The sequence below is a fragment of the Thalassophryne amazonica genome, chromosome 17 (assembly GCF_902500255.1).
Source record: "Thalassophryne amazonica chromosome 17, fThaAma1.1, whole genome shotgun sequence".
In the NCBI taxonomy this organism is placed as follows: domain Eukaryota; kingdom Metazoa; phylum Chordata; class Actinopteri; order Batrachoidiformes; family Batrachoididae; genus Thalassophryne; species Thalassophryne amazonica.
This window is the reverse complement of record NC_047119.1, coordinates 35,754,202-35,773,803: the sequence shown is the minus strand read 5'-3', so window position 1 is coordinate 35,773,803 and position 19,602 is coordinate 35,754,202. Positions and strand designations below refer to the sequence as shown.

At 41.1% G+C, this 19,602-nt stretch overlaps 1 protein-coding gene across 1 annotated transcript; it reads left to right on the top strand.

Annotated features, from left to right (window-relative positions):
• Positions 1-885: 885 nt before the first annotated feature.
• On the top strand, positions 886-19,107 carry gmcl1 (germ cell-less, spermatogenesis associated). The gene is made up of 16 exons (XM_034191881.1): positions 886-1,202; positions 2,720-2,897; positions 3,008-3,131; positions 3,240-3,336; positions 3,414-3,511; positions 3,732-3,844; positions 3,932-3,997; positions 6,375-6,459; positions 6,555-6,645; positions 6,728-6,868; positions 14,172-14,241; positions 14,397-14,472; positions 15,339-15,484; positions 16,584-16,671; positions 16,777-16,946; positions 18,930-19,107. The coding sequence occupies exons 2-15, from the start codon at positions 2,722-2,724 to the stop codon at positions 16,906-16,908; spliced, it is 1,503 nt and encodes a 500-aa protein (XP_034047772.1). The 5' UTR covers positions 886-1,202; positions 2,720-2,721; the 3' UTR covers positions 16,909-16,946; positions 18,930-19,107.
• Positions 19,108-19,602: the final 495 nt, after the last annotated feature.

Here is a 19,602-nt window from a genome sequence, read left to right as displayed (position 1 = left end):
CTGGGGTAGCCTGTCAATGTGCGTGCTGTGCGCTCGCTCGCTGCAGCCCATCGCAACAGTGATATATGTTTTTGTGTATGTCCATGTGATGACAGTAAGCAGACATGCACGTCAGAGTGGACAGTTGTAAATCCATGTCTGTCCAAACACGGTACGTGTTCCCCAGCTGAGACATTTAGAACCAGAGATCTCAACAGCTACAGCTGTCAGCAGCCACACCTCCTGTCAGTTCAGAACACACATCAACGTGTCACTCTGTGTCTGTGTTATGTGACCATTTCTTTTTAGTTATTTTTGCTGCTATTTAGTTATCCCCTTCTCCCAATAAATCTCTTTCCATATGTAAGTAGTTAGACAAAAAATACACTTAACACACACTTCCAAAAATACATGTTCTTTGCACTTTTATTTTGTATTTGGAGATGAAGTAAGATGGAATGACAACCACTGATTTGTGTACATTTTTCTCATAATAATAGTAATCATCATAATTAGGGTATTGCGAATAAATATTTAATATATTATATCCAGACACAACAAGGAATGGACACAGCCTAATTCCAACAGGGTCCCCAAATGTTCCACTTTGAATCAAGCTACATATTCATTCATAACATCAATGAATAAAATTAAAATAATTTTAACAAATAAATACTAAAACAAGAAGACATACAGACTGTAGCTACTGTATAAATCTTCCTCAGGAGAAACTCACAGCCCGTTGACAGGCATTTTATGGATTTCATTAAAGATTTTAATATGTTTGTGTACGCTGACAGACTTCTGACCCGCAATCATGTATTTCCGACAGGTGGCGGTAATGTAGCAAACGCTTTTTTTTTCTTTTTTTTTTGACAATGACAAACACGAACGTAGAAGAAGGAGGAAGCTAATACATTCTGATTTCAGTTTAGCAGAGAAGATAACAAAAGCATTTTATATCATATCCTGAATCTCTGTTTATATTTACTGTAATTTAGAAATTATAAGTGGAAAAACGCGGGGGCTTTCCTTTCGGGGGATAGTCTGTGACAATGGCTTGTCGACAGCAGCGGTGCGGGTAATTTCAGGAAGATTTTGTTTGGATTCGGCAGCTAAACTAGCTTTAAGGTTAGCTGCTTTGGATCAGAGATAAACAGAAGCTTTTTTTGTTTTGTTTTTTACTTCCAAAATCACCTCACACGGATTACACCACTAATCAGGTAAATTAAATTTAAAATTTTAATTTATAATCCGGATTTGTAGAAAATTATGACGTGGATGTGTTTTGTGTGCTTTACATTCACACACACACACACACACACACACACACACACACACACACACACACACACACTAATTAAAATCAATCTTCTTTTTTCCATCACTGCACATATTCCACTTCAAGAAACAATGCTTGTGTTAAGACATTTATAATGTCTACTTTATTTCTAATAAAATAATTTAGAAACAATAGTGACAAACTAGATTTATTTCAGTTTTTATTTACTTAGATTTTAAGTTGGTCAAAGGTTTCCATACAACAAAAAAAGAAGATTCCAGAAATGGATGGAATTACTTCAGAATACCTAACTGGCATAATGATCACATACATACTACGTACATATCTCCTGGATGATGGTCATAGATGTCCAGTAGTTAGAGATCTTGGTTGTGGCCCCCAAGCCACTACTCTGGAAGGTGGGTGATTTTTGCCTTAATGTTGATGGCAGTCTGCTTGTGAGAGGACTATTCGTTCCCCTTCCGGCATCTCCTGCAGACAAATTGGTGCCAAATGTCATGCCTGCACTCCTTTGGCAAACACTTTGGATAACTCCTTTGGATAACATTGACAAGGCTGAGAGGGGAACTCTGATGATTGGGCAACACAGAGTTTCCATATACTTGGTCCAGGCTTGCGCTCTGTACAGGCCACTCACCTGCCACTGGTTACACTGGCAGTACAACACAGGAGACAGCCGTCATGAGTTTTTAACCTGAGATGATTGGCATAGTCACTGTGCTCTGCAGGTTGCCTCTTCGATGGTGTGAGGGGTAATCATGCCCCACTCCTCAGCTACTGCCCACCTCAAGCTGGGCAGCCCCCAGCTAATAGCATGCTGTTGACCCAGTACAGCCTGCCGTCCTTTATTGATGTGCAGGAAGCTTAGAGGATATTCTTGATAAGCAGGGCGATACACTGCACCAGGCAAGAAACAGACTGATGCAAGAACATGCAGATGACGGCGAGCAGCCCAGTGACCACAGCCTGGAGGATCATTTCCCTGATACCGGCAGCAAGCTATGCCATTCAAGAATCAGCCATAGCAGGCATTGTAGTGCAATACAGAAATAGATACAACTAGGCACTGACTCCATTGTCTCATGAGACAGATGGATGCCAACAATGATGGCTGCTCCATTTCTCCATCCATGGTCTGCAACCTAGGTGTCATTTGTTACTAAACACTCTCAGTATGTGCAGAACTTGGTGAACTAAGAGCACACCTGCACTAAGCTTTGGCAGCACATCCACCACCCTCCACTGGTGCTCATGCACCATGACTGGCACACAGTTATGTCCGGTATTTCCTACAAAATCCTCCTCTTTGCCTAGAAATCCCTCCATGTCTTTGCTGCCCCAGTGCCTATTGGACCTTATCCTCTATTACATGCATGTATTGATCTTTAAAGATACAATACTGCTATTTTTGATGATGCTCTTTCTTTCAATTTCAAGGGATGGGCAGTTTGGGCAGCAGGTTGCAGTCTTCGTCGCAAGCACTCGAGGAAGCTGCAGAGGGTGCAAGTAGCGGCCACAAGCATGGATGTGAGTGCAAGAAGAGGAAACGAAATGCCCAATGTGACTGTGAAAGTGAACAAGAGGATGATGACATTGTACTTGATACACCTCGCCGGCAAGTCTAGTATTTAAAAAAGCTAATAACCCATTCTCAGTCAAATATCAACATTGCTGTTTGTCTTAATCTTGCTGATGCCCTTTCCCCCATTTTCCAAATTTAAACAGGAAGAAACTGAAAAGCACTTCAAGGTACATTTATCAGACCTTGTTCCTGAATGGAGAAAATAGTGACATTCGTATCTGTGCTTTGGGACAAGAATGGAATCTCCATAAAGTGTACCTATGTCAGGTAAAAATGCACATATACTGTTAAGTTGTCATTGCCTTCTTATCACTAATAGACTATTTCATTCTCCCTTTTGTTTTCCTTTTCCCCCACATTCCCATTGTTTTCCAGTCAGGGTATTTCTCCAGCATGTTCAGCGGCTCTTGGAAGGAGTCCAGCATGATGGAAATCAGCTTGGAGATTCCAGACCACAACATTGACACAGAAGGTTGGTATATCTGATTCATGGAAAAGATCTGTGGGTCGGTTTGACATTGACCAATTTTTCTCTTTTTGTGTGTATAGCTCTACAGGTTGTGTTTGGATCCTTGTACCGGGATGATGTTCTAATCAAGCCCAGCAGAGTTGTTAGCATACTTGCTGCTGCTTGTATGCTGCAGCTGGTTAGTAGATGAAAAGATTTTAGTTTACGTCTTGTTTGTGAAATACAGAAGTATGTGTGTAAACATTCTTGTGAACACAGGAATTATTTACTTTAGTATACACTTGATACTTACACCATATGTACTCCTTATAAGATCCAGTTACATTCTAACATTATAGTTGCATATTAATGAGGAGCCATTACCAGTACTCATCTCATGGTTTGTTAATGTTGACCAGGATGGCTTGATCCAACAGTGTGGAGAGACCATGAAAGAAAACATCAGCGTGAAGACGGTGTGCGGTTACTATGCTTCTGCTAATATCTATGGCTTGGATTCAGTCATGAAAAAGTTAGATTTTTTAACATATTCTTTTATTTCTAACTACAGAATTAATATGGGAGTTTTCATTGCATTTGACTGTGTGTGTTTCTGCAGATGTGTTGAGTGGCTTCTGAACAACCTGATGACCCACCAGAATGTCGACTTAATGAAGGAACTTGGGTATGTGTGCTCATCCTAAATTTGTAAGGCAGACTTCCACCAGCTTTAAGGGTCTTGATAAAATCCAATCATGCTCAAGATGATCCTTTGTGCTCAAAGAATAGTGGAATATGAATAGGTGTGGTATGAAGTCTGGTTACATCATTTCTGAATGTGAGTCTCTTGCATTGAATGTGGTGCAGTCTGTTGGTTGGAGATGTATCAAGTTTGAGTTGAGCAGCGGGAAATGGCCTTTTTCAATGTCTGATCTGGCATCCAAACAGTCACTATCTAATCTAACTAATTACAGTCTGTTTAACTGAGCCTCTGATCCTCACCTACTGGTTGTCTTTTCAACTTGTGAACACTGGACTGTATATGGTTGCTGAGCTGTGATATTTCTGTCACTGCATCATCTGCCATGTCAGTGTTGTGATTTTGTTGTATTTTGGTAGTATGGCTGTGGCAGATGGTCACCTCATTGAGTCTGGTCTGCTTGAGATATCTTGCTGTAATCAGAAGTTTTTTGTTATCACTGTTGCCAGTGTGCCTGCTTCTGGATACAGGCTACGCCTTGCTTGTGTGAAGTGCCATGTGATGACTTGTGTTGTGATTTGGTGCTGCATAAATTAATTGAACTACAGTAGTTTTAAACTGTAATGGTGAAGGCCATTGAGGAGGGTATTGTAATTGTTTGTCAACCTCCACTATTCTTAACCCTCCTCCTCAAATTTTACTAACACCTTTTACCCTTGGGGTCAACTTGACCCCTGGGTCATTTGCTTCCAACAATGATTTACAGAAAATTGTTGACCAAGTTTTTGTGCCAAGCACTTTGTTTGTTTGTTGAATATGTAAATACCCGAGCTCCTCCCGAGTGACCAATATCAATCATATTGATTGATGTTGGTTCCCACACCTTCCAAATCTACTTATTTTATTTCCTTTTTTGTAACATATTTGTGGTTAACTATAAAGCCTCACTCACCCCTCCGCTTTTGTTATCCGGGGTTGGGACTGGCAAAGGTAGAGTTACAAAGTTTGTTTTTTTGTTTGTTTGTTTGCTTGCTTGCTTTTTTTGGTGTCTGTGAGGGGGTGTACATGTTAGAAAATTCACCCATTTGTGAAACAGAAAATCATAACGAGTCAGATAGTCAGAACATGGAACCATTCCACAGTCAAGCTTGTAGTCTGCAGTACTTTACACAGGATGTGCAGACAATGTGCACATTCTCCTTGCAGATATATTTCTTGCACAGTGAACAGGTCATGCTGGTCTTTGAATCATTTCGGGTAGGACAAACCTGACACCTGCCGCATTTTTTGCCTGCGGTTTGTGTCATTGGAGGAGTTGGGATGTTTGTCTCTGACAGTATGTCCTTCACAACAGCTGCAGCAGCTGTTGATGCTCTTGAAAGGCACGGTCTTCTCTCAATCTGAGGTTTCACCAGTGCATTTCCAAGCTGCTCCAGGAAAATCCTCCTTTGACTCAGTTTTCCCTTGTTCCAATCCTTGTTTATTTCACACCATATCACAAACGCATTGTATGCACTCACGTCAGTGACGTGGAAGAAGATGACAAGGGGCCAACGGGCAGTCATGCGTCGACAACTGTATGTAGCTGTGGCTTTGTCCAGGTTGTCCACCCCTCCCTTGGTCTCATTGTAGTCCAGCACCATTTGTGTTTATTTATTTATTTATTTATTTTTTGTCTTCTCTGCTGCTCAGGGCAGCATCTTTGTTCATGGTGCTGAGCAGAAGGACATTTATCCCTTTCTTGAGGCAATAGGAGACCACAGTTGCTTTGTCAGTGAAGGCAAACACTGAAGATGTTACTTTCCTATTCTTGACAGCAAAAAGTTCAGAGGGAAGCTCTGGTTTATTCTTTCTCACTGTCTCCAACATCATAGCTTTCCTTTTGAGCAGTTCCTCACCCAGGGCATAAGATGTGAAAAAATTATCACATGTAATATTATGCCCATGCAGTCCTTCAGCCATATCAAGCACAACCCTTGTGCCTTGATTTTTTTTTTTCCAGTGCTTCGCCAGGAGATTTGCCTGTATAAATCTGCATGTTCCAGGCAAAGCTGGACTGTGCATCACATGCTGCCCATATTTTCATACCATATTTGGCAGGTTTGCTTGGCATATATTGTCGAAATGGACAGCGCCCCCGAAATGAAACCAAGTACTCATCAACTGTCATGTTGGGACGTGGATTGTAAAGCATGAGTAAACGCTGCACCCACTTGTCCCACACATCCCTTATTACCACAAGTTTGTCACACTCTCATCGGCCCTGCCTTTAGTATTAAAATGCTTTGTTGCATGGAAAATTTGTAAATTTGTGCTACTCAATTTCAGTGCTGTTCACTGTGCACCTGTCCTGTACCTACAGAATAGAAGTGATGGAGCAGCTCATCCAGTCTTCAGACCTGTTTGTGATGCAGGTGGAGATGGACGTTTACACTGCTCTGAAAAAGGTAGAAGCAAAACAGACACACTTGATCTGTCCAAGTTGCACTCTGTATGTTCTCCTTTTTTAAAAGCCACCTTTCCTGATGCCTTGTATTTTCAGTGGATGTTCTTGCAGCTCAATCCGTCATGGGACGGCCCGATCAAGCAACTTCTGGCCGACGCCGATGCCTGGCTGTGTAAACGCAGGACCGGTAAGGACACATTTGTAGACTGTATTTTTTTGCTGGTGACCCCAGAGATTGATGGTTACAGTGTGACCCACTTTTTTGACAGATCTCTGTGAAATAGAGCCATTTTTGAACACAGAAGAGGGCTCATCTTTTTGTTCAGTTTTCAAATGTGTTCGTCTTCAGTTTATCATCAATGACCTTGCCTCTGCACGCATCCTGGAGAGAGACAATATTTTACCACCAGGTAAGATGTTGTCCATGGTATATGTTTTTCAAAATGCAAATATACAACTCTAAATCAGAAAAAGATGGTATGGCACAGAAAATGCAAAAACCCTGCACTGATTTGAATTCTGTTTCATTGCAGACAGTATTCATGTTTTTCTGGTCAATTTCATTATGTTTGACATATATTCATTGCTGGATTTTAGGTTGGCAACACACTTCAATAAAAGTTGGGGTTGTAAAGCACTTACCCCTTTGTAATGTTGCCATTCCTTCTTACAACACTTAAAAGATCTTTTGGAATTGAGGATACCAAGCAGTGAAGGGGTTCAGGTATTATTTTGTCAAATTCTTCCTGCAAATACATCTTAAGATGTGCAATGGTACGGAGGGGTCAGCATTGTTGCATTTTTCATATACGTAGAGTCCATCCAAAAAATATTCACATCGCTTCACTTTTCCCACATTTTATGTTACAGCCTTAATGCAAAATGGATGAAATTATTTTTTTCTCACATTTCTACACACAGTACCCCATAATGACAATGTGAAAAAAGTTTTTTATTTTACAAATTTATTAAGAATAAAAAAAATAAAATAAATCACATGTACATAAGAATTCACAGCATTTGCCATGAATCTCAAAATTGAGCTCATGTATTCTGTTTCCACTGATCACCCTTGAGAAGTTTGTGCAGCTTAATTGGAGTCCACCTGGGGTAAATTCAGTTGATTGGATGTGATTTGGAAAGACACACACCTGTCTACATATAAGCTCCCACATGTTGGAGCACAAACCAAGCATGAAGTCAAGAGAATTGTCTCGAGGCACAAATCTGGGGAAGGGAATAGAAATACTTCTGCTGCTTTGAAGTTCCCAATGAGCACTGTCCTCAATCATCCATAAATGGAAGGTGTTTGAATCCACTAGGACCCTTCCTAGAGCTGGCTGCCTGTCTAAACTGAATGATCAGGGCAGAAGGGCCTTAGTCAGGGAGGTGACTAAGAACCCGATGGTCACACTGTCAGAGCTCCAGCATTCTTCTGTGGAGAGAGGAGAACCTTCCAGAAGGACAACCATCTGTGCAACAATCAGGCCTGTATGCTAGAGTGGCCAGACAGAAGCCACTCCTTAGTAAAAGGCACATGACAGCCTGCCTGGAGTTTGCCAAAAAGCACCTGAAGGACTCTCAGACCACAAAAAACAAAATTCTCTGGTCCGATGAAACAAAGATTGAACTCTTTGGCATGAATGCCAGGCGTCATGTTTGGAGAAAACGAGGCACCATCCCTACAGTGAAGCATGGTGGTGGCAGCATCATGCTGTGGGGATGTTTTTCAGTGGCAGGAACTGGGAGACTAGTCAGGATTGAGGGAAAGATGAATGCAGCAACGTACAGACACATCCTGGATGAAAACCTGCGCCGGTTTATGTTTCAGCAGGATAATGACCCTAAGCACACAGTCAGGATATCAAAGGAGTGGCTTCAGGACAAATTTGTGAATGTCCTTGAGTGGCCCAACCAGAGCCCAGACCTGAATCTGATTGAACATCTCTGGAGAGATCTGAAAATGGCTGTGCACAAACACTTCCCATCCAACTCCCCAAAGATAGGTCCACCAAGCTTGTGACGACATATTCAAGAAGACTTGAGGGTAAGCTGTAATTGCTACCAAAGGTGCATCAGCAAAGTATTGAGAAAAGGGTGTGAATACTGATGCACATGTGATTTCTTAGTTTTTATTTTTAATAAATGTGCAAAAAAAGAAAACCTTTTCTTGTTGTTGTTATGGGGGTAGTAGAATTTTGAGGGGGAAAAATGAATTTACTAAATTTTGGAATACGGCTGTAACATAACAAAATGTGGAAAAAATGAAGTGCTGTGAATACTTTCCAGGTGCACCATATTCTCTGTTGGGGACAAGTCGAGACTGCAGAAAGGTCAGTCCAGTACTCATATCCACCTAATCCACAGCCATGACTTTGTACTTTATGGATACTGAGAATGTAGTTTTGCATTGTTTTGTTGAAAAAGGCATGGACGTCCCTGGAAAAAATGTCCTGAAGGCTGCATGTAGTGCTCTAAAATCTCAATGTACTTTTCTGTATTAATGCAGCCATCAAAAGTGTCAGTTACCTTTGTCAAAGGCACTGACACAATCCTACACCATGAGAGACCCTGGCTTTTGGAACTGTTGCTGATAATGTCTAGATCACCCTTTTTGTCTTTGGTATGGAGCTCACAGCATTTATTTCTTCAAAAAAAACAATGTGGCATACTGCTTCATCTGACCGCAGTACATATTTCCACTTTGTGAATGTCTAACACAGATGTCTCAAAGCCTAGGTGATGCCGCTCCTCGACAAGATTAACATAAAGCTTCTTCTATGCACAGTAAAATTTGAAGTGGCATTTGTGAATGTAACTCCTTATTGTACAACCCCAATTCCAATGAAGTTGCGGCGTTGTGTGAAATGTAAATAAAAACAGAATACAATGATTTGACAATCCTCTTCAACCTATATTCAATTGAATATACCACAAAGACAAGATATTTAATGTTCAGACTGATACTTTTTTGTTTTGGTGCAAATATTTGCTCATTTTGAAATGGATGCCTGCAACACATTTCAAAAAAAGCTGGGACAGGGGCAACAAAAGACTGGGAAAGTTGACAAATACTCAAAGAACACCTGTTTGGAACATTCCACAGGTTAATTGGAAATAGGCGAGTGTCATAATTCAGTATAAAAGGAGCATCCCCAAAAGGCTCAGCCATTCACAAGCAAAAACGGGGTGAGGATCACAACTTTGTGAACAACTGCGTGAAAAAAAAATAGTCCAGCAGTTTAAAAACAATGTTTCTCAATGTTCAATTTCAAGGAATTTAGGGATTCCATCATCTACAGTCCATAATATAATCAGAAGATTCAGAGAATTTGGAGAACTTTCTACACATAAGCAGCAAGGCTGAAAACGAACATTGAATACCCGTGACCTTTGATCCCTCAGGCGGCACTGCATTAAAAACTGGCATCATTGTGTAAAGGATCTTACCGCGTGGGCTCAGGAACACTTCAGAAAACCATTGTCAGTTAACAGTTTGTCACTACATCTACAAGTGCAAATTAAAACTCTACCATGCAAAGTGAAAGCCATACATCAACAACATCCAGAAACGCCGCTGTCTTCTCTGGGCCCGAGCTCATTTGAAATGGACAGATGCAAAGTGGAAAAGTGTGTTGTGATCTGAGTCCACATTTCAAATTGTTTTTGGAAATAATGGACATCGTGTCCTCTGGACAAAAGAGGAAAAAGACCATCCAGATTGTTACCAGCGCAAAGTTCAAAAGCCAGCATCTGTGATGGTATGGGGGTGTGTTAGTGCCCATGGAATGAGCAACTTACACATCTGTGATGGCACCATCAATGCTGAAAGGTACATCCAGGTTTTGGAGCAAGACATGCTGCCATGCAAGCAACGTCTTTCTCAGGGACGTCCCTGCTTATTTCAGCAAGACAATGCCAAGCCACATTCTGCATGTGTTACAACAGCGTGGCTTCGTAGTAAAAGAGTGCGGGTACTTGACTGGCCTGCCGGCAGTCCAGGCCTGTCGCCCATTGCAAATGTGTGGCACATTATGAAGCGCAAAATACGACAACAGAGACTGCGGACTGTTGAACAACTGAAGTTGTATATCAAGTTAGAATAGGAAAGAATTCCACCTACAAAGCTTCAACAATTAGCGTCCTCAGTTCCCAAACGCTTATTCAGTGTTGTTAGAAGGAAAGGTGATGTAACACAGTGGTAAACATACCACTGTCTCAGCTTTTTTGAAACGTGTTGCAGGCGTCCATTTCAAAATGAGCAAATATTTGCACAAAAACAAAAAAGTCTATCATTTTTAACATTAAATATCTTGTCTTTGTGGTGTATTCAATCGAATATAGGTTGAAGAGGATTTGCAAATCGTATTCTGTTTTTATTTACATTTTACACAATGTCCCAACTTCGTTGGAATTGGGGTTGTAGTACTTGACAAAGTTTTCCCAAAGTAATCCCTTGCTCATGTGGTTATACCAGCTATTGATGAATGTGCTTGATCCATCTGAGAGATTGGAGATCACTGGTGTTAAATTTAGGCTTCTGCCCTTGCCCTTTATGCACTGAAATTCCTAAATAGTCCTTTAATTTTTGAAGGATATTATGCATGACAGAGGGACAAATGTGCAAATCCCTCCCAAGCTTTCTTTGAGGAATGTTGTTTTTACACATTTAAATGGACTGCATTTATATAGCGCTTTTCCATCTGCATCAGACGCTCAAAGCACTTTACACAATTATTGCCTCATTTAATATGCCTCAACATTTCATTTATTGTCACACACATTTGTTGAAAAACTAGACATCATCTTTCCATCTTTGCTCCTCAAAGACTCAGCCTTTTGTGGATGCTGCTTTTGTACCAAATTATGATTACAGTCACCTGTTTGACATATTTACTTCATTACTAGCTCTAAATTGCCTCTGTTCCACCTTTTTTTTTGGCGGGGGGGGGATGTGTTGTAGACCTGAAATGCACTGAATGGATTTATATTAACTGAAATGAAGTTGACCACACAACACATGAAATATCTTTGTTTTCTGCAAGAATCATGCAGGTTTTTTTTTTTTTGCTGTCCCGACTTTTTCCTGATTTTGGGTTATACAAAGTTAAAGCTGTGAAGTGGTTTTTGAATGAAGTAAATCACAAACACAGTTTCAGTAGTATATGTTCTCAGCACATTTTTAATATGTACATTTCTGGTCAATGAAACTCAACTTCATGTGTTTAATTGTGGCTATTTTAGTGAGAGTAATGTGAGAAATAAATTTTCTGGAAATACCAGACTGTTTAAACTGAACTGTTATAGATAGATTTTATTCTCATTACAACAAGTGCAACGAAATTATCTTCACACCCAATCACCTCAGACAAAAATACAGCAATTAATCCACAATTACTACTAGTTGAACGTAATAATAGCACACATCGGAATTAAAACAACCATGCATATACAACCTCTGGCAAAAATTATGGAATCACCGGCCTCGGAGGATGTTCATTCAGTTGTTTAATTTTGTAGAAAAAAGGCAGATCACAGACATGACACAAAACTAAAGTCATTTCAAATGGCAACTTTCTGGCTTTAAGAAACACTATAAGAAATCAGGAAAAAACTTGTGGCAGTCAGTAACGGTTACTTTTTAAGACCAAGCAGAGGGGAAAAAAATATGGAATCACTCAGTTCTGAGGAAAAAATTATGGAATCATGAAAAACAAAAGAACGCTCCAACACATCACTACTATTTTTTTGCACCACCTCTGGCTTTTATAACAGCTTGCAGTCTCTGAGGCATGGACTTAATGAGTGACAAACAGTACTCTTCATCAATCTGTTACATGTTACATGTTCTCTTCAGGCAGTCCTCTTTATAAATCTCATTGGAACGGCACCAAACAAAAGTTCCAGCATCATCACCTTGCCCAATGCAGATTCGAGATTCATCACTGAATATGACTTTCATCCAGTCATCCACAGTCCACGATTGCTTTTCCTTAGCCCATTGTAACCTTGTTTTTTTTTCTGTTTAGGTGTTAGTGATGGCTTTCGTTTAGCTTTTCTGTATGTAAATCCCATTTCCTTTAGGCGGTTTCTTACAGTTCGGTACAGACGTTGACTCCAGTTTCCTCCCATTTCGTTCCTCATTTGTTTTGTTGTGCATTTTCGATTTTTGAGACATACTGCTTTAAGTTTTCTGTCTTGACACTTTGATGTCTTCCTTGGTCTACCAGTATGTTTGCCTTTAACAACCTTCCCATGTTGTTTGTATTTGGTCCAGAGTTTAGACACAGCTGACTGTGAACAACCAACATCTTTTGCAACATCGCGTGATGATTTACCCTCTTTTAAGAGTTTGATAATCCTCTCCTTTGTTTCAATTGACATCTCTCGTGTTGGAGCCATGATTCATGTCAGTCCACTTGGTGCGACAGCTCTCCAAGGTGTGATCACTCCTTTTTAGATGCAGACTAACGAGCAGATCTGATTTGATGCAGGTGTTAGTTTTGGGGATGAAAATTTACAGGGTGATTCCATAATTTATTCCTCAGAATTGAGTGAGTCCACATTTTTTTCCCTCTGCTTGGTCTAAAAAAGTAACCATTACTGACTGCCACAATTATTTTTCCTGATTTCTTATAGTGTTTCTTAAAGCCAGAAAGTTGCCATTTCAAATGACTTTAGTTTTGTGTCATGTCTGTGATCTGCTTTTTTTTCTACAAAATTAAACAACTGAATGAACATCCTCCGAGGCCGGTGATTCCATAATTATTGCCAGGGGTTGTACATTTGATTGTTTATGTATGCTAAACTTTAAGACACTCCGTCATCTGAATTGAGACAGTGTGAGTGTAGGGTGGCTGTAGGAGTATCCCATGCAGGCGTGAGCTCGGGGCGAATGGCAGGGTGGAGGCAGGAGGGTGGGGGTGTGCGTCATGTGTGCAGATGAGATGAGTTCGTACCAGTCAGATGAGTTGTATAAGTTTCTGTCAGTGTGTGTATAATGTCTGGAGTTGCCTTGACAACATCAGACTGTAGGGCAGGGCAGAAAGATAAGAGGGGCAGCCGAATGGTTCACCAAGACCATAGAGATTGTTCTGGAGCGTTTTTACCTTCAGAGGCTAATAAGCCTGCCATGTTTAGGGTTAAGCAGAGAAACACCATTTACAGCTCCTCTGACCAACCAAATCCAGTTTATGAGTATTCCCTGGTCTCCATCTTCCTTTGCAAGGCGTACATTTGCTCCGAGATGTTTTCCAACTTACGTCTGTATTGCCTTACCCAACTCATTAATCATGGCGGACAGGTGAGGGGTCGTGGTTCTGGTAGCAGCCGTCTTGCCAATTCTCCGGTAGGTCAGGGCAGCACATAAACCAATAAGCACCAGCCCTCCCACTATAAAACCAAATATAAATAAGTCTTCGACGTCCTCCACAGAGAGTGGTACCAAGCATGCAACGGGCCACTTCTCCCAAGCGTCGAGAACATAGCCCGCAGGGTAGGTTCCACCTGGGCACACAGGGTCTCCCAACCCTGATTTTCTTGAATTCTCAGTCCGGTGAAGTAGGAACTTTGACGGTTGGAGCAGAGATAGAGGAGAGAGGAGGAGATGCAACCACCCTTGCCGGAGTCCTAAGCTCGTCCCACTTATGTGGTGACACATTGTTATATGTGAAGTATGTTAATAATGTTCTGTGTGGATGACTCATTTTCCAGATTGGTTAACAGCAGTGTACAAAAACCAGTGGTTCGCGATGCTCCGGACAGAATTTGACAGTGACAATGGGTGAGAATCCGAGACTAAGCTGTTACTAGTGATCAGTATTCTTCAAATGTTGGGGCAATTAAATTTAACTACATGAATTCTATTCAAGGATATGATTTTTTTTATTTTATTTATTTTTTTATGTTTTTAATGACAAATGCTCCTCTCTTTATTAGCCCACAGGAAGCGAACAAAGAAGAGTTTGAGCTGAACAGTATGAGGTGTGGAAGGAAGCTGACTAAAGATGGTGATGTGAGTTGGACATGGTTCATGTCAAAGTTATTGTGGTTATCTACACTCTTCTGGCCACCTGCTTAACCTTTCTTGAAAACAAATGTCAATTGAGCCAATCATGTGGCAGGAACTCAACACATTTAGATATGTAAGCATGGTCAAGAGGATCTGGTGAATTTCAAAGGAAGCATCAGAATGGGGAAGAAAGGAGAATTAAATGCCTCTAAAGAGGGTGTGGTTATTGGCGCCAGACAGGCTGGTTTGAATGTTTCATAAACTTATGATCTGCTGAGATTTTCACTCAGCCACCTCTGAGATCTGTATAGAGAATGATCCAAAAAATGAGACTCATCCAGTGAGCAGCGGCTGAAACGGCTTTGTTGTTGCTAGAGGTCAGAGAATGGCCAGACTGGTTGAGCCGATGGAACGGTACTAGTTACATAACCACTCTTTACAAACAACATACCAAATGCAGAAGAGCATCTCTGAACACACATGTCGAACCTTGAAGCAGATGAGCTGCAGTAGCAGAAGACCACACTGGCGGTTACGCCTGAGCTGAGGAGTCTCGATTTCTGCTGTGACATTCAGGGGTAAGGTCAGAATTTGGTGTAAAACGTGGCTCCATCCTACCTGATAACAACAATTCAGGTTGCTGGTTGTGTAATGACGTGTCATCTGTGATGCTACCACATCAATATGAACTAAAACTCGAAGGATTGTTTCCAGCACCTTGTTGAATCTATGCCATGAAGAACTAAGGCATTTCTGAGGGGGTTACCCGCGATGCTGTTAGCAAGGCTACCTAATGAAGTGGTCAATCAGTGAATATTTTTTGTTTTTTATTCATTTCTACTGAAACAAACATTTTTTTTTTTCTTTAGTACTGCTGGCGGTGGACAGGCTTCAACTTTGGTTTTGACCTACTGGTGACTTACACAAACAGATTTATCGTCTTCAAAAGGAATACTCTGAGCCAGCCATGTGGGGGCGCTGTGAGCCTACAACCACGGAGGCATCTGGCATACAGGTGTGCAGTAAACCTTAAAACAGCATATTTTAAATACTGCAGAAAGTTGTGTTTATGGATGTATTGTTGAAGAGGGAAACCACCATATTTTCTGGAGTGCAAGTTACATCAGAGTATCTGTCCAAAAATGAAGAGGGGGAAAAAAACAAGTCAAAACACAAGTCACAAAATTAATGGAACTGCCATGTATTTCTAATTTAAATGCATTAGTGAGCAGAAGCAAATGAGCTAATTAACTTTATTCTGCAAGGCACAAAACGTGCGTAAACCACTTTTTGTCAATAAATGCTTTTGTTGTCTCGCACTGTCCAAACAAATGTGCCAGGTAGTATGAAAATGATGTTGCCTATTTTTATTCTAGTCTTTCAGTTTGACAGCATGATTTCTTAAATTCACTTATTCTCTAAGAAACTAACATTTCTCTTTCAGATCATTTTCTTCTTGTTTTTCAGCAGGTGGCACCCAGTTTAAGGGTGCTTTACTGCCACCTTCTACTCTGGAGTGTGAATCACAGTACCTCATTCAATGTACAGGGGCAGTTTACGAGTATTACACATGTAGATGGTGGCCTTAGTTGAAAATGTAGTATTATTTCATGTACATCATTTGGGATTATAAGTCACAGGACATCCCAATCTAGTTCAAAACATTCAAAAAAAATCTATAACATTGAGTCTGGAAAAATGGTAGGTGCAACCATATTTGGTAGGAATCAATTTTATTGCTGAAGAGTAGACTCACAGTAATGTTCCCTATTGCTCATCTTTCTGTCTGTGTTTTCTCTCTGTGAGACATTTCTCACTTAGAGTTGATTTTTGGACAGGTCCGGAGCTGGATAACATCTCATTTGGATTGGTCACTTTGAACAGGATGTGGTTGTATTTGTCTTTGGGATAGAAGAGTTTAAAAACTAATCAAAACCAGTGTGTCATAAAATTTCAGCGGAGAAAAAGAGCAAATCCTCACATCGCATTTGTAGATGAACAAATCGTAAAAGCTTTGTTGACTAAAATAACAATGAAATTGCTTATCAAAATGGTTTCAGCTGCAGTGTTCTGTAAATAAGATTGCTTTACCTTTTTCGATTTTCTTTGCCCAGATTACGTCTTGTGTCTTTTGACAGCCGTGGAAAGCTGGTCTGCAGTCGCTCAACAGGTTACCAGCTTCTCACCCTTGAAAAAGACCAGGTCAGTGAGCGCCACTGAAGTGTAGATGTGACAACTCAAATGTCAGCCCATAAAATGCAATTTCAGGCTTGTTTTATCATTTGATTGCTTCCTTTGCTCACTCAGGAGTACGTGGTGATGAACCTGGACAGCCGCTTATTGTCATTCCCGTTGTATGTGTGCTGTAACTTCCTCTATACGTCGCCCCATTCGGACCAGAGCAGAGAACAAGACAGCAGCACTCGCAGCATTTCCTGATACCTGTTAAACGGCAGCTAACTGTTTCCATTCCTGTGGTAATGCTTCACTCCTGCTGACACAAACGTGTCTACAGTCCTGCTACACAGTACCACTTGCACACTGGACAAATTGTCTTCATTTGTCACATATGAAGTCGCCGTTTGTTGGGCAAGAGAGATGCTGGATCTGCTCACACAAATCTGCTCCTTGAAAAATATTGAATACTTAGATTGTGAGGATAAAATTAAGATATAAAATTTATATAGGGCCAATTCACGGCAGGGTCGCCTCAAGGTGCTTCACACAACACAACTTAAAAAAGCAAAACAAAATTAATTAAAAGATTTTTTTAAAAGCACAGTAAAAGAATTAAAACGTAAATAAGTAAAAACAATAAAAGAAGACACGCAATAACTAGCGATAAAATGTCTTCAATTTAGATTTAAAAATGACTGTCATATGTGCGCGGGCAGATCGTTCCATAGAGCCGGCGCACGATAGGAAAAGGCTCTGTGACCCGCTGACTTTTTGTTCACCCTAGGGACACACAACAGTCCTGCACCCTGCGAACGCAAGGCCTGCGCCGGTATGTGGGGCTTAACCAGGTCGGCCAGGTAGGGAGGTGCCAGTCTGTGAACAATTTTATAGGCCAGTAACAACACCTTAAAGTCTGATCTCAAAGAGACAGGAAGCCAATGAACGGATGCCAAAATGGGTGTAATGTGGTCGAACCTTCTGCTTCGTGTCAAAAGTCTGGCAGCAGCATTTTGAACCGGTTGAAGACCCCCAGTACTGGACTGCGGTAAACCAGAAAATTAAAGCATTGCAATAGTCCAATCTGGAAGAGATAAATGCATGTATCAGAGTCTCAGCATCAGCCATAGACAGGACGTGACTAATCTTTGCTATATTTCACATATGGAAGAAAGCAGTCCTCGTAACGTCTCCAATGTGGAGGTCAAAGGACAACGTAGGCTCAAGAATTACCCCATGGTTCCTCAGTTTGTATGATGTATAACACACGAGCCTAAGCTAAGCGCTAGCTGGTCAAATTGATGCCGATGTCTTGCTGGACCATTATTTCAGTCTCATCAGAGTTTAAAAGTAGGAAGTTACTAGACATCCAACTTCTCACTGATGCAAGGCAATTTTCTAAAGAGGACATGTGCGTAAGATTAGGGGAGGTGATGGTCTAGTGGTTAAGGCGTTGTGCTTGAGACCAGAAGATCCTCGGTTCAAATCCCAGCCTGACTGGAGGATCACTGAGGGCCTTGCATGGCAGCACCCTCACATCGGGGTGAATGTGAGGCATTATTTGTAAAGCGCTTTGAGCGTCTGATGCAGATGGAAACCATTTAAGATTATCGGTATGTACAGTTGAGTATCATTAGCATAGTGATGATAGCAATCCCAAAACGCCGCTGGGAAAGGGAAAAAAGCAGGAGGCCTAAAACAGATCCCTGCGGAACCCCAAACTTCATGTCCCTAAGATCAGAGGTAGTGTTAGAGGTAGTGTTTTTGTACAAAACACAATGAGAATGACTGGACGTCAACCACACACAGGCAGTTCCAGTAATCCCAAAGTGATTCTCCAGGCTATCGAGTAAAATATGATGATCCAACAGCACCAAAATCGTAGTGGTGTCCGAGTCCATTGCTTGCAGAGCAGAGCAGTGAACTTGGACCACCACCACTAAAGAGCAATATGTGCTAAAAATGTACACTTAGTTGGAGTTTAGGATTCATGCAGACTGTCTGTACAATTTAACATGCTGCCGTTTGTTCTATAAACTATGGTACAGAATGATCATGCAAAACAGTTAATCAAAAAACACATTTTCCAGTATAGCTGCACATCTAACAGGGCTGGAGAGACCATGTAAAACCTGTATTGATTCGTAACTCTTTTGTCAACAAATGAGACTTTTGAAGAAAGTTAGATTACAAGTCTTTCTTGCCGTCCAATATGGTGGATTATATGATCTGATGACATCAGCTGCACGAGGCTTGATACACAACAAATGCTTCTGTGTATCCAGGAGGGCCAGTGTTTGCCTTCAGAGCAGCTTCAGTCCTCTTTGGATCTCTGCCTGTTTACACTGCGACGCTGGCACGTTCTTCAGGATGCAGCACCTGCAGTTCTCTGGAGAGCTGTTTTGAAGCTTTAGACCTGAAACTGCTGGATGTTTTGATGCAGGGCCCTCATTTTAAAACTGTGTGGAAATCCTGCTGAAGGTGTTCTGCAGCCAAAGGATCAGGGAGGGGGAATCACATCTGCAGCTCTTCACCTTTCTAAATTACACTCACTATATATCCTGTACCAAGCAATCCCAGTCTTCACCGGACAGCAAACCTTTGTCAAATTTTCAGTGGATTTTTTTTTTTTATTTAAATAGGACAAGTTGGCGCCACAGTTCTGGATACTTATGTCACCGCCTGTTGGCTGCTAAAATTCAAACTGGTCTTGATTTGTTGTGAGAAAGGTCTTTGGAAAGTCAGTGTCACCAGTTTCTGTTGAGGTTTTTTTTTCCCCCCCCCGTTTGTGGAAATTGATGGCTGTACTGTGAGCGGTAAAAAGTTCTGTCTCAAGTAGGAAGTGTCATGACACAGGTTTAAGATGCGTTGTCTGATCTCTGAAGTACTTGCCAAAAGTCTTGACCCAGCCTGGATCCAGGTGTGTCACTGGACATTTGGTTCAAAGGAAGTCATTCT